The sequence below is a fragment of the Pteronotus mesoamericanus genome, unplaced genomic scaffold (genome assembly GCF_021234165.1).
Source record: "Pteronotus mesoamericanus isolate MK-2021 breed Mesoamerican mustached bat unplaced genomic scaffold, CSHL_Meso_final contig_311, whole genome shotgun sequence".
NCBI lineage: Eukaryota > Metazoa > Chordata > Mammalia > Chiroptera > Mormoopidae > Pteronotus > Pteronotus mesoamericanus.
This window is the reverse complement of record NW_026555132.1, coordinates 1,477,755-1,492,952: the sequence shown is the minus strand read 5'-3', so window position 1 is coordinate 1,492,952 and position 15,198 is coordinate 1,477,755. Positions and strand designations below refer to the sequence as shown.

At 35.0% G+C, this 15,198-nt stretch overlaps 1 protein-coding gene across 1 annotated transcript in view; it reads right to left on the bottom strand.

Annotated features, from left to right (window-relative positions):
- Window positions 1-298: 298 nt before the first annotated feature.
- Window positions 299-15,198, bottom strand: part of ZC3H6 (zinc finger CCCH-type containing 6) — a 58,676-nt gene continuing 43,776 nt past the window's right edge. Inside the window, exons 6-12 of the mRNA XM_054575563.1 lie at window positions 12,291-12,407; window positions 11,634-11,745; window positions 7,743-7,852; window positions 7,102-7,355; window positions 5,727-6,238; window positions 5,182-5,415; window positions 299-2,704 (exon numbers count right to left, since the gene is read on the bottom strand). Of these exons, the coding sequence (XP_054431538.1) occupies window positions 1,233-2,704; window positions 5,182-5,415; window positions 5,727-6,238; window positions 7,102-7,355; window positions 7,743-7,852; window positions 11,634-11,745; window positions 12,291-12,407 (2,811 nt within the window). The 3' untranslated portion in view covers window positions 299-1,232. The remainder of the gene's footprint in view (window positions 2,705-5,181; window positions 5,416-5,726; window positions 6,239-7,101; window positions 7,356-7,742; window positions 7,853-11,633; window positions 11,746-12,290; window positions 12,408-15,198) is intronic.

The window sequence follows — 15,198 nt, the reverse complement described above, 5'->3', positions numbered from 1 at the left end:
TCACCCAAGGACTGATTTTCTGTATTTTCGTTATCTTTTCCAACGAAATACTCCTTTTCAAGTTACTTACTGGAACTGTTATCAGCAAATACTGTCACAATCCTCCAGCTCAAGAAATGAATATCAATAAAATTGGAATAAATACACAAGAATGTATAGAAATTATATTTTATAAAAATGCAATTTCTAATCAATTTAGTTGGTTTCTAAACTATCAGGACATGGAGTATTTATTTCCTCTGTTATAAAATGCCAGTCACATGAGATCTGAAAAATTCTTTATTGGTAGCCACACAGTTGACTACAACATCTCTGTGTTTTCTTGCTATTTAAGAGAAAATATGCAATGATTACAGACTTTCACTTGAGCTTTTAAAATTTTATAAAAATTGCCAAAGTCATGATGAATACAATTATTGTGGTTATATCATTTGAAAAAGTAATACAAATTATGCTGCTAAAGACAAAAAACATTAAAACACATAAACATCACAATGTGACAATAGTAACTTATAACTACTTATATGAAAAATTAAATTTAAAAAGTTATATCAGAGAACTTGGGAATTTTTCACTTTAGCAAAACAATCTATTTATATATCTCTAACTTCTATGATACAATAAAAATACTTTTAAAAGATATGACATTCAAACGTTTCATTTACACAAATAATATTGCCCACACTAATAAATGTGATGCCCTTAAACATGAACTGCTCTGCTAATTGTAATTAAAAAAATGTTTTCTTTACTTCATTTTACATTTTTGTTAGCAGGTAGCATTACATATTAATCAGTTATGTGTTAACAAATACAGAGGATCCTAATCAAAATACTGTTTCCCAAAAGTAATGTACATCATATTGCTTGCTTGAAACAAACAACCATATAAAAGTGGTAATCATTTATCCAAACATTGATTATGAAAGACAACTGGCATATATTCAGGCAGAGTGTTGAGTTCATGATGGTTTATTTACAATAAAAGTATTTTTACTGACACTAACATGATAAATAAGTTTCTATGTCAATTGCTACAGTCTCTTAAATTTATAAAAATATTATATAAAATACCACAGCCTTTAGAGGATATAAATTCATGTGGTTCTGATACTAGCAGCTGAAAAGTGTTTATAATTTAAAAATAAATAAACTATAGAGGTAAACCAGTTACAAAACAGCAGAGGACTGCAATGGTCACGACTGAAAAGAACTGCTTAATTACACAATAGCTAGCAAAATGGTGAAGCAGTTGGATCAAAAGTTTTAAAAACCTCTTTCAGAGATTTGTCATCTGTTTCTCCACTGGGTTCATCATCTGGGGTGGGGCTCAGCTGTCCCATCTGCCTTGACTGCCTTGGATCGCTGTACTGGGGTCTAATTAAGCCTGTTAATGCCTGAATGGGAAGACTGTGCACTGCGGGCACCTGAACTGCACAGGAGCTCCTGAGAACATTCACCTGTGGGTCAGCTGGCCCACCAACAGTGACTTCCACATCTGGAGTGGTTTTCTGTGGCAGGATTTCTTCTCCAGGAGAAGGCTCGTTTTTGTCACTACTTTTTAAACCACCACCTTTTTTCTGGTTTTCTGCATTTTCTGTTGCTAGCTCTGGTGTGGATGATGAACCATGCTCCCTAGGGTCATACAAACTAATACCACTGAGAACTGAACTTGGAGTCCCCAGTGGAACGCTGGCTGAAGATGAGAGTTTGGGGGCATATGGAGGCAAAGCCCCAAGCCCCGAGTTGCTGGTTACTGCCACTGAGGCCTGTGACACCCCAGGGCTTGACTTGGCTAAGTGAGGGGCACCCTTTGATGTATGTGGCTCCTTCGTAACTGCTTGCTGAGACGCTGCATTGTGCAGTCTGTGAAGTCTAGGATCACATTTTTTTTGCAGCCTGGGGTCTCCTAGTTTACTTGCTGAACTGTGCAAGTCCCCAAATTGTTCCAGGTAGCCTTCTCTGTTTGTTGTGTTAATTTTGGCTTTGGCTGCTAATTTTGAATCGATGGGCACTGTGCTTTGATGGAGATCGCTTTTTGCATTCCATAATCTACTGAGCCTCTGGTCAGCTATAAGGGGGGGCAGAGGTAAACTAATTGAAGATACGGGGTCAGGTTTTGGTAAAGGGACTGGAAGTAAGTCTTCTGGAGCCCACACAATGTGTTTTGCAAAGCTGGGCTTGGTGAGCGTAATATCCATTTTAATGTGACTGAACTGCCTCAGCTGCGACCTTGGATCCTGGAGCACTGCACCAGGGGGAGAGTCCAGAGGTATTAAGGAAGCTTTTTCTCTCAGTTCTCTTTCTGTGTCCTCTTCCTCATCATCTCCTCTCTTTTGTTTGACATTAACACCAGCATGTGCATGATGTAAATCACACTTCACTGCTCCAGCAGAGGAGCCTACGTGCCCACTTCCATTCCCTCTTAGTTTCCTGGGATCCCACACAAGTCTGAGACCCTGTGCGGTAGAATCAGAAGATTTTCTAACGTCTTGCCTTGGGGTGGTCCTGAGTCGAGGGTCAGCAACCTGGTTTTCTTTACTCTTTTCTTTAGCAAGTCTTGGATCAGTAGGAGTGCCAGGTTCCAAGGAAGATTGTTGCTGATTCCTTAAAGTTTCTGTTTGTTTCTGTAATGTTTTCAGTATTGCCTTGACACTGCTCCCTTCTTCCTCTTCACTACTGGAATACCAGTTAACAGTATCATCTAAATAGAGACAAAGACTTACTATAAAGAATGAAGCATTCAGATTTGGCCTTAAGTAACATAAAAAGGCACATGCTATTTCTGAAGTGAGTATAGGGTTTCAACACTGGAACAAGACAGGATGTGGTGTGACAATGATCAATTCCATTATTATATTCTATAAAGACAGAGTTGTGATGTTAGAACATGGGCAATGTCATTCCAGCCAGAGAAAGCTGGGGCCTCATCCCAAATGGCCAAACAGAATGTAGTATGTGTGTGGTATAACAGGGCTCGGGGAGAAGGGAAAATACTCTGTGAAAGGAATACTAAAAAGTTTTGGATCTCTTTAATTCAAGCAACCCTTTAAGCTCTGGATTTATCGAGACAGCAAGGGAAAGATGTAAGAAGTATATTTGGAAAGAAAACAAAATGCTGATAATGACAGTTAAGGAAGCAATTGGAACTGAGCAAATGAGGGGTGAGGTGGAAACTGTTCATTTATATTTTACTACATTTCAAGATGTAATAAAATTTTTAGAAGTGACTATATTAGCTATTCAAACATTAAATTAAAAATAACAAACAAAACTAACACACTGAACTTTATATACTTGACCTTTATGACAACACTTTGGGCCTTACTCCTAATGTCTGTTTATCCCTCGTGTGTTAGACACAGTGTTAAGAAGCTGAACTATTTGGAGGCCTGCTTTCTAGTTGAGTAGAAGGTATGATAACGTGAGTCTCCTACTCTCCTTAACAGACACAGGGTGACTGAGCTGGACAAACATACGCGCACCATTGTTGATATTCTAATTTTACCTCCTTGTACTGCTTGCTAATGTGTTTCTACTACACCAAACTAGTGTCACATACTTAGTTTTAACAGAGCAGTGCTCACAAAATGAGAGATTTTTAGGGTGGGAATGTGGTTTAATATAGAATACACTATGTCACAATAGCAAAAGGTTTGACTGGTATCTCAGAGTCTGGGAAAATGACTTCTAGACATCTCGTCTCTTTCCTTGTCTTTGACCTCCAGGTCTAGAGCTGGGCTTGTCAGTTACTTTAAATATTTCTGAAGAGTAACTTCACTCCTCATAGAATTTGTTACCTGACTCAAAAAGATAAGATGCTCTTTGATTCTCACTTTCATATCAATATATTTTATAAGCAGTCAAATCTTTTTTGGGATGAGAATGAATATAGAACAGAGGGAAACTGGAATAGCAGAAGTCAATAAAAAACAGATATTAGATAGAAAATGATGGTTAACAGCTTTCTATCAAAGGATAGATAAGATTTATAAAGGCATTAAATAAAATTGGTAAAATAAACACAAACACAAAAAAGCTCTAGCTCATCAAGACTTTTTCTGTGTACAGAGAAAACAACCCTCATAAAACATCACCAATTGTATAAAGTTATAGTATAAAATTTTTTTTCATTAGGAAAGTTTTGGTTTTCTTTTTTTTAATTAAAAAAATCCTCGTATGAGGATATGTTTATTGATTTGAGAGAACAACAGAAACATTGATGTGAGGCAGAAACGTTGATGAGTTGCTTCCTGAAAACACTCCAACTCTCAGCCTTTTGGTGTACGGGATGATACTCCAACCAACTGAGCAACTCGGCCAGGGCTGATTTTCTTGTTTATGAAAGCATAAAGCTCTTTAAGACTCTATAGAAAGCCTACCATTAAATGGCTGTTTCTTAAAATTAAGTTTTAGCGTTTAAAGGAATAAACATAAATTGTACAGGAAATGAAGTTACTAGGAATCCCTCATTTCCTTGTGATGTTAAATAAATAAAGAGTTAATGCTACCTTATTTGAAAACATAATGTTAATGTAATAGCTTGTTAATTACTTCGTGTTTTATATATATAGTTTTACATAGTTCTTCACAAATTTTGTTTAAAAATGGCTAAACATATCAATTTTGTAATTTATAACTGGATGCTTTAAACTTTTCTCTCCTTAATTAAATGACTTAATTGTTGTACACTTACCAGTATCAAAAATACTAGGGTAAATTTAGTGCCTGCATATAATCTTTTACATTAAAAATAATATTCCTTAATATTATAGCAGAATCTGAAGTATATAGACTATGCCCATAAAAATTTCTCTAATAACTGAATCATTTTGAACTTGGTCTAGAAGTCAAAATTCCTGAACTGGAAGGTATCCTGTTGCTTTTCTATTTCTTTTCTTCCAAAACAAAAAGGCTTAATAGCAAGTCTGCTCACTTAGTCCTTGCACTCTAATTTCAGAACTAATCACTAGTTCAAGTCAAATACTCTGAAATGAACTGCTAATACATTGACAGCACTGGAAACCACAAATAATCTCCAAAAGAGAGGAGCTACAAGGTAAACTGAAAACAGGATAGATAGTTCAGAGGTACTCATTTTTTAAACATTAACCTATTCAAGAGCAGTTCAGGAACTGAATGACCAAAACAGGTGGGATGCTGTCATTACATCTGACATACCTTCTTCCTTGCTGGATGCCCTTTGAGTTTGGGTGTTGCTTGGTTCTTCATCTTCTTGGTATTTCTGAGTAAGTCTGACAAAAAGAGCTCTCTGCACCGCAGGGAAGAGACCTGGTGCAGGCAGCGGATCATGGCCAGTCATGGTGCTGCTGCCATCACACCCATTCCCATGATTAGGTGAGTCTTGAACAATGGGAGGCTGATGCGGAGCAAACTCACCATGCCACACCCCATCTACACACATAACATGGAAAAAGACAACATTAATTCATCATGAAACTCCATTAGGGAGTACCACTGTGAATTATAAGACATTGAAGCTCTAATAATAATCACATTTGATTAGCAAATTAGTATATGCAATTATAAATATTTTTAAAAGTTATTTGAAATTCTATAGTTACAAATATTTAAATTTAAAACATATTTTAAGGTCTCAGTTTTATCACACTTTACTTCGTTTTATTTAAAACATACTTTCTTATCATAATTTTAATGAAAAATAGGACTCCATTAGAATGAATTATTCTGAAAGGTAAACTTACCGCTAGAGTTATTAGGTGGTTGAAAATTAGGTACGGCATGATGTGAATAGTAATTATCATAGTACTCAGCTGGGTTTTGTAGGGACTCATAACTGGTGTTGTACTGCATTTCACCAGAACCATGCATGTGTGTTGAGCCTGGAGAACAGTGATTCTCTCTGGGTACTTTCATCATGTGTTCTGGAAAGCCTGGGCAATGGTAAGCACCACTCATACCTGGTACTGACAAAGGTGCATCTGGTTGAACAAGTACTCCAGCTTGGCTATGGGAACCTACAACTCCATGTGGACCAGGTGGCAAAGGTGGGCTTGGTGGCATTGGTAGACAAGGAGGTCCTGCACATGGATGATGTCCAGGGGAGCCTGGGTGCATCACAGGACTATTGTGTCCCTGAGACATATTAGGTCCAGGACCTGGACTTGACCCAGAACTATAAATATGCTGAGGATGTGGGCTGCTTTCCTGAAATTGTGGTCCTGGAGGTGAGGCACTGCTATAAAATGCTGGTGGCCTGTTGACAGAAAGAATAATATTTCTTAGTTCAAAGAGAAGAGGCAAACAAGAATGTCACATTTCTAAATAGGTATTGGTTATGTGTTTTTCTGTATCAGAATAGAATACTCTGTTTCTAAGATGCCATTTATTCCAAATTATCTATAACTGGAAGTGCCAACATGTGCATCTTGCCTTCAATTTTCTTAATTGCTGCTTATTATCAGCTGTTCTAAAACTTACTCATTATTGGTATTTTGAAAAATACAGAAAGTACGAAGATAAATGAATCACCCCTTATCCTGCCACCCAGAGGGAAAAGTTTTGACTGATTCTCTTCTAGTCCTCATTGCTGTGTGGAGAGGCTTGAAGCTGGGTCAAGGATTCTGTAGATAAGTCAATGGGAGGCAGCAGAGGGCAGGGACACAGGGGACATGGAAAGCAGCAATCGAGGTACATGCCACACAGCTGCTACTTCTACCTGAGCTTACTCTCATGATCAATAGGGATAGAAGTTAGTTTCTTACTAAGAATTTCTAGGGGTCAAGGACATGATGTTGGAGACATCTGGTTCTTCTGGGGAGCTGTTATAAGGTTCAAGCATCAAGTCCCAGTGTTCTGGCTGCTCTGCTGTGTAATCTCAGCAGTAGATTTTCTGCTAGACTATTCCGTGGTATAGTTGAGTTTTTCTCCTGGCTCCTTTTATTTTGGACTGCATATACTACAAATTGGACTGCGGTTTTGCCAGAAATTCTGTATGGTACTTACTGCTCTCTAGTAAACCCCATTCTGCGAATGAATGAATGAATGAGGCAATTTCTTTAAAAAAAAACAAAAGTGTTTAGGGGAAAAATGCTGCCATTTTTGAAATTTTTAACTTACTTCTTCCCAATCTTATGTGCTAAATCCACAGTAGGTTTCACAACTATTTCAAAAAGAGATGGAATTTTCTTGAAATCATCAGAGAGATCAGTCTGAAAATCATCCTCAGGATCAGAAAAGGGAAAGTGCTCTGATGGGGTTGGCAGAAGCCCCACTCCTGGAGGTGGTTTGGGAAGAGGGGTTATGCCATGCTTCCTAAGTTCTTCTAACTCTCTTTCATCCTCATTTGTGGGTTCCTCTTCAGTGTTCAACACCTTAAAATGATTGGCAAAGATAACCACATTAAAATAAGCTTTCTTTTACATTAAAAACTGTGAAGATTTCAGTAAAGTAGTTCTTTTAATAGAAAAATATATTAAGCTGCAATGGGTCATAGATAGGTAACCAACTTTTGATAAAGAGAATGAGGTTCAAAGTGGTAAAGGATATTTCTCAAATTAACTTTTTAATAGCAGAACAAGGATAAGAATAAAAGATTCTTAATTTCTAGCCCAAAATTGCTGCTTTCCTAACACAGTGTATTAACAAAACATGAAATAACAAGTCTTTTGACTTCTCAGCAGTTTTATAAAACGTGATGCAAGTCAAATGAATCTGAAGAGGGACCTAACAAATAATAAAGGTACAAAAATATTACACACTTTGTCCAAAAGTTTCTTCGTTTCTTTAGTCAATTCATCATGTGAAAATTTACACTTGTCTCCTTGGTAACATTTTGCTCCACTATGATAGAACTTGCATGGAAATTCATGTAAATAAAAATATTAAGGAACAGACCAAACACAAATATTTTTAAACCAAAAGCATAACTTTGCTGTATCAACAGGACTTTGATTATATATTGTACTGGATTTTCTATAATCATATCAGGTAATTTATTCTATTTTAAGATTAAATATTTTACTCATGCAGCTAAACATTTAAACAATTTAAATTTCTCTTTACTAAAACTAGGAAACACTTTTTAAAGAAAAATATTTATAATGACTATGCACACCCTATTACTTTCCACAATAAAATATTATGCAAAACAAACAAATTTTGTAGCAAAACTTTATATCCATGAAGAATAAGGGGCTTGATATGTCATGTTCAGGCCAACCCAACAATGTGAGCTACAGGCTAGTCTGACTTAAAAGTTAGTCTCGCTCAAGGTTTTGGAGACAAACTTCTAAAGAAGACATTAAACCTCGAAGCATGGTGAAAAATACACCATTTTCAGATGATGTATGTTCAAAGAGAATTTCAAGATGGTTTTAGGAAGTTTATTACTGTAATCATTACACTGATATGGTCAAAAGAGAAAAATTACACAATCATCTTAGCAAGTGTGAATAGGGACTGATAAAATTCAAAATTCTCTTTTGATTTAAAAAACTCTTAGTAAAATAAGAATATTCATAATTTGATTTTTTTAAAAATCTATCTTAAAACTATAGCCTCAAGTTAAAGCAGAAGGACATTATTATTAAAATGTATACTATGTCTTCCATGATCATTACTATTTAACATTATTCTAGACATGTAGCCAACACATTTAAAATAGGAGGTATAAATTATTTACAGATGGCATGACTGTGAGAAAAAAACATAAGGATAGACTGAAAGCTTTCAGAAAGAGTTTAATAAGGTGTCTGGTTTCTGAAGAAATATGTCAAATCTGGAAAAAATGTAAAAAATGTTATTTCTTTTTGAGTAAGGCAAATTTATTGTAACACTTTGATCAAGAAAGGACGATTGTTTGCCCTACTAAATATTAAACATTTATAAAGGGAACAGTCAAATAGCACCATGTATAATAGTAGTGTAGAAGCTGAACTGTGCACATGGGGAAATTCGGGTGAAGATGTCATTTTAAATCACTGAAGATGAGACAATGAGTTAACCATTTGGAAAAAAATTAGGTCCTTACTGAACATCATATATTAAAATAGAATCCATATAAAGTAAAGATGTAAATGCTAAATAAAAATACAATCTTCACAATCACAGCTTAATCACATTTTTATAAAAATTAGGTATAAATGTGTATCTCTACTTATAAACTTTAGCACAGAAAAAAATTTGAAAGACTTTATGCCATACTATTAGCATAATTACTCCTGAAGAGTGACGTTACTTAAGAGTTCTTTTTTAAAGTTAGCTTTAAAATTATCAAACATATACCAAAGTAGAGAGAACAGTACAATCAGCTCCGTCATGCTGGCCTTGTCAGTTCAACAATTTCATCATCTGTCAATTTTGTGAGATCTATGCCACCCCATACTGTCCTCACAGTTCTCCATCAAAAAACACTGGAGTATTCAAAAGTATATTCCAAATACATTTAATCTGTGAATATCTCTGTTTATTTCAAGCAGGTAAGGAATATTTTTCTTAACAATCACAACCTTATCATCAATATGAGACATTAATGCATCTATTTTATCCCTTTACCTACTAATACCCTGTCAATATATACATTTTTCAAACTGTTTCCAAAAAAAGGTCTTTTTATAATTGCTGTGTTCAGATCAGGATCCAAACCTGATTCACAAATTGCATCTAGTCAACATATATCTCAAGTCCCTTTATTGATCCCTAGAAATTACCATCCCTTTTATTTTTGTATCATTTGTTAATTTTAAAATTTGTCATAGGTGTTAAATACTCCCTATTGCATCATATCAAGATGCATTTGATGTCCAGTTGTTTCTTTTTAGTGCTAAGACTGATTAGCTGGTGCAGGTGTTGTCAGCCCACTTCATCAATTACAAAGTTTCTCGATCAACTTTTCACTTAATGATTTTAACAGCCATCAGCAATCACTGCCCAAATCCATTAATTTACCAGAACTTGCAAAATGGTATGACTTATGTCAAGAGGGTAAACTCGTGTGTAATCCTGCCAACACGGCCCAGCTCTCCTCTACAAGGGTGCTCCATTTCACATTCCCAACAACAAGGTCTGAGTGTGTCTATTTTTTTACAACCTTGCTAACAAAATGTGCTGTTACATTTGGGGAGATTTTTGCAAATCTGATGGCTGCAAAAGTTATCATGGGCATACATTAAATTGAATTTCTCATACTATCGACAAGATTGAGCATCTTTTCCTGTTTCGGGTTATTTGCATTTCTTTTTGTGAATTATCTGCATCTCTTCCCCATTTTTCTTGTCAATTTTAGAAACTCATATCGCGCTGTTACCTCTTTGTAAGTGATATAAGTTGCAAACAACTTTTCCCACTGTATTTTTTACTTTCTACTTTTCTTATGTAATATTTTTGTTACGCAAATTTTAAATTTTTTATGCAAATTTTCAATCTTTTCCCTTACTGCTTCAGGATTTTAAGTCATACTTCTGTTTGGATAATAAAGGAATCTATCCACATACACCTCTAGTATCTGTATAGTTTTTACATGTAGATCTATGATCATAGGGATTTTTTTTACTTTCCTTTTTTACATTACTTTTTGAACTAGACATTTTAAAATTTTATCTGGAAAAGTAAACGTGAGAAGCTACCAAATATCAAATGTGCTGGTCAGGCAGAAATAATCACAGCAAAGCAGCAGAGACATGAGAACAAACCAACAATGGAGCCAAACAGAAACTCTAGAACAAAAACATGTATATAAAACATTTCATCATGATAAAGATGAGTTTCAGATTGAGGGAGAAAGGCTCCATTAGTCATTAATGGCAGTGAAAAACCAGTCAGATATTTTGGGGATGGGGGAGACACCATGGACAGATATACTATGTATATTTTTAAAAGACTACTATAGTCCTGGCTGGTGTGGCTCAGTGGATTGAGTGCCGGCCTGTGAACCAAAGGGTTGCCAGTTCCATTCCCAGTCAGGGCGCATGCCTGGGTTGCAGGCCAGGTCCCCATTAGGGGGTGTTCAAGAGACAACCACACACTGATGTTTCCCTCTCTTTCCCCCTCCCTTCCCCTCTCTAAAAATAAATAAATAAAATCTTTAAAGGATTACTATAAACATATAGTGTTATACCAACTTGGGTGGGGGCAGGAGTACAATTTAGATGTTTAAATTTCCAAAGGAAGAAGTAGGGAAGAATATACAGTGATAATTGGGGGTAAGGTATTTTTTATTTTTTCAAATACATTTGTCTCTGCCTTCCCCCCACCATAGATTTGATGAGACTTTGATTTTATAATATTAAACAATGATAATTTATTACTTATGAACCTAAGTAAAAATACTTAAGTCATAAAATAAATATTTTGCCAACTACTCCTTCAGGAAGCACATGCTATTGAAATGCTTATAAGCTGAGTACATTAAATACACAGTACCTTTATTTCACAGATTTTTTTCCCACAGGGAAGTTATTTCATTTCCCTAAGAATAAAACTTAGTCTGCTTTATTGAAGTAAAATGGCTGACTAGACTTAGTTTATGTAATGTGTTGTTTTAAATTTAAAACCAAACTAAGCTTTCTAGGTTGTACATATGATTTCTAAACCCTTCAATTATGCTTTCAAACCTCAGTATTTTGGTTAACATTATTTTCAGTAAAGGATATTATGCATGTAAATGCAGTTCTCCCCTTTAGTACAATATCCTTGTAAGTAAAATTTGCAGATCTCTTTCTTCTTCTCCAACTCTGCATCATGATCAAATTTACATTGATCTCCCTGTTCACAAAAAGGAGGAACAAAGACAATTGAATTAAATATTCTCCATAGCATTTCATAACTGAACTATGGTTATATCTTCAGTCTTTAAATAATGAGCTAATAATAATTCAAACAATTCTTCTGAGTTTTTGCCCAAGATGCTGGGTGTGGCTACACAGTGCCACGGCCTCAGGGGCCTCTGCCCACTCGCCACATCTAGCTAAGCCTCTGTTGGGGCCTCTGGTGTGGCCATGTTTACAATGGGTCAATAATAGTAACTATTTCCTAGGGTTGTTGTAAAGATTAAAATATTTAATATGACTAAACCACTTTGAACAGTACTTGCCACATAGCATTATGTTTATGTAAAAAATGTAATTTCAACAATTATTGTCCCAAAATATAATTAAATAAGTTCTGATGTATATAGTATTTTCATCAAGATACATCTTGAAGAACTAGTTTTATTAAAATTAAATGAGAAATGAAAAAACTGCCCAAAGCCTTAAATTTTAAAGAGTATTTTGGAAGTAAAATGATTTATCATATCCCTATAAATTTACCTTAATACATCTTCCTTCCAGAAAGTATTTACATATTTGTTTTCCTTTGTGTTCCACTGTGTGCTGATTAATAAATTCCTGAGTCATTACCTTCCATTTTTTCCCTGGTTTATTATACTGCAAGAAAAAAATGTATTTTAATGCAACATATAAAATATGAAATTGTTATTAAAATATATAGTCAAATGGATCTGGAAAGCAGTACAGACTAACTATTGAAAGTGGTCAAGATAAGACATTGAAGAGATATGCTTCTTCAATACTTTTCAAGCTGCTTATTGCTACTAGTGGTTGCAAAGAACCTTATTTCTATTTTAATAAGGATACATAACTACATTTTAAAAAATAAAATTATGATAATCATGAAAATTAACAATAATACTCAGTTTTGGCAAATCAACAATAAAACATGCATTCTCATATAGTGTCAACAGGTATGCTATAAAAGACTTAAAGTATCTATATTGTTTGACATTTAGGATTATTCTAAAGGAATTATCAGGGAGGGAAGCAAAGATTTATTCATAAAATAACTACTGCAGAACTACTTCCATAGTGGGGAAAAAACACCAAACAAAAAACCTAGGAACATTCTACACTTCCAAAACTTATCCCAATTTTATAATAATAAAGATAAAAAACTAAGAGTATGTCCCCACAATTAACAGTATGTGTCTCCAGATGAATCTTTAAAAAATTAGAGATTTTTTTTTGCATGTGTGGTTAGTTTGTATTGTTTTATGGAAAAAAACTCAGTATGTATTCCCTTTAATTTATAAATTTTAAAAATTAAGGGGAAAAGTGTATGTTGTAAAATCTTACAGCCCTACTTGTTTTCCTTGGCTCTCCTCAGCCCCTAACTTGACTTCTGCTGAGTGTAAGAAGACTTAGGACAGGGGTTGGTGTTTGGCCATGCAAAGGACTGCCATTCATGATGCCATGAAACAGCACTGTTCTTCATGCTCCCAGCATGCACGTGGTGGTGCGCTTTGGGTGTGCAGTGACTATTTGTTCTTTTGATCTGATTCCAGTTTTCTCCTTTCCCTCAATTTACTAGAAGACTGAGAACAATACTGCATGACCAATTGAAAATAAGAAATTGCCTCACAGCAAACACTTCTGGTAACATATGGCTAGACTTAAATCTTATCCTCAGTGCTCACAGCTGCAATACACATTTTGCTATACGAATTCTTTTAAAAGAGAGAGAGAGAGATATGGAACTCCTACCTTTTGCAAAAACATGTATGGAACTGGAGAATATTAAGCTAAGTGAAATAAGCCAGTTGATGAAAGACAAATACCATATGATCTCACCTATAAGTGGACTCTATTCAACAAAATAAACTAATGAACAAAATAAACCACAGGCACGGAAACATGGAGCAGAATGAAAGTAACCAGAGGGGATGGGGAAAGAGGATAATGGTGGAAAGAAGGGGAATGGACTAGACAAAGAACATGTACGAATGACCCATGGACATGGACAACAGAGTGGGAATTGACTGTGGGAGTGGGGGGTGGGGGTGGGATAGGTGAGGGGGGTAAAGGGGTAAAAACTGAGACAACTATAATAGAATAAGCATGATTTATAAATTAAAAAATAAAAAAGAAAAAGGAAATAGTTAAAATAAATAAATAAATAAATAAATAAATAAATGCCATTTCAGAGAAGGGCTCAGGGCATTCTCCACTAGAGGAAATTGCCACCCCCTTTTCCTGACACACAAAAAAGAGAGAAAGAAAAAGAATTCTTTTAAAAGACAAGAAGGTCCTGGCAGGACAGTTGGTTAGGGTGCTGTCCCAAAACGCCAAGGTTTTGAGTTTGATCCCTGGTCAGGGTACATACAAGAATCAACCAAATGAATGCATAAATAAGTGAACATCAAATCAATGTTTCTCGCTCGCTCTCTCTCTTCCTCCCTCCCTCCAAAAAAAAATCAATAAATAATTTTTAAAAATTTAAAAGGCATAAGAATACCAAGAAAACAGATAATCTTAGATATTCTTTTTAAAAATATAAGTATACCTAAATTGCCCCAGGAAAGCATAATAAAATTGCTTATACTATAATAGGATCATTTAAAATGTCTTAAATCTACATAAATTTGACTTTAAGACATTTTCTATTTCTAGGCTAACTTAGACCAAGTAGATATAAATGACCAGCTCACATATGCTGTCTATACAAAGAATCATGGCTGTAATAAAATAGACAAAGAGAGTTCATTATGCAAAGTTAGTGAGTCAACTTGAGGAATATAACTCTGAAATTAAAAAGTAAAAATATTTGGTGATTATTACCAAACCCCCCTGAAAAATGCACCAAGCAGTACCTATGTTTTATTAATAACTCAGCCTTTCTGTCAGTCTACATTATTTTCTAATGAAATGCCACTGTGTCTTAATAGAGGATTGTGGGTTTTTGGTTTTATTTTTCAATTTAGTTCTGCTTAAATGAGTAGAAAGTATCTCAGTATCCATAGCTATGAGAACCTAACTATAATCAAGGTATTCTAGAAAATCTAAGTAATTATAACAAATAAAATTTTAGGACAAAATAAAGTACCTAGAAGATTTGCTCTTTTAAGTTTGAGCCTACAGAAGAACCACAAATGTCCTCTTATTAAGTAATTGCTGGAAGGATCACAGAAGTAATCTGGTTCATCATTCTCCCTGAACAAATACTAAAAATGCAGATTAGAGAAGTTAGTGACTTACCAAAAGTCACATGGCATGTTAGCAGAGTCAGGATAGAACTCCACGCTATCTCACACACATCTTAAGAAAACACAACTCAAGAAAAAGGGAGAGAAAGGAAAGGTGGAGGGAGAGAGAGAAACCCAAACTACCTACTGGGTCATTTTAATTTATTTACTCTAGAGGATGTATTATATTGGTACAAGGG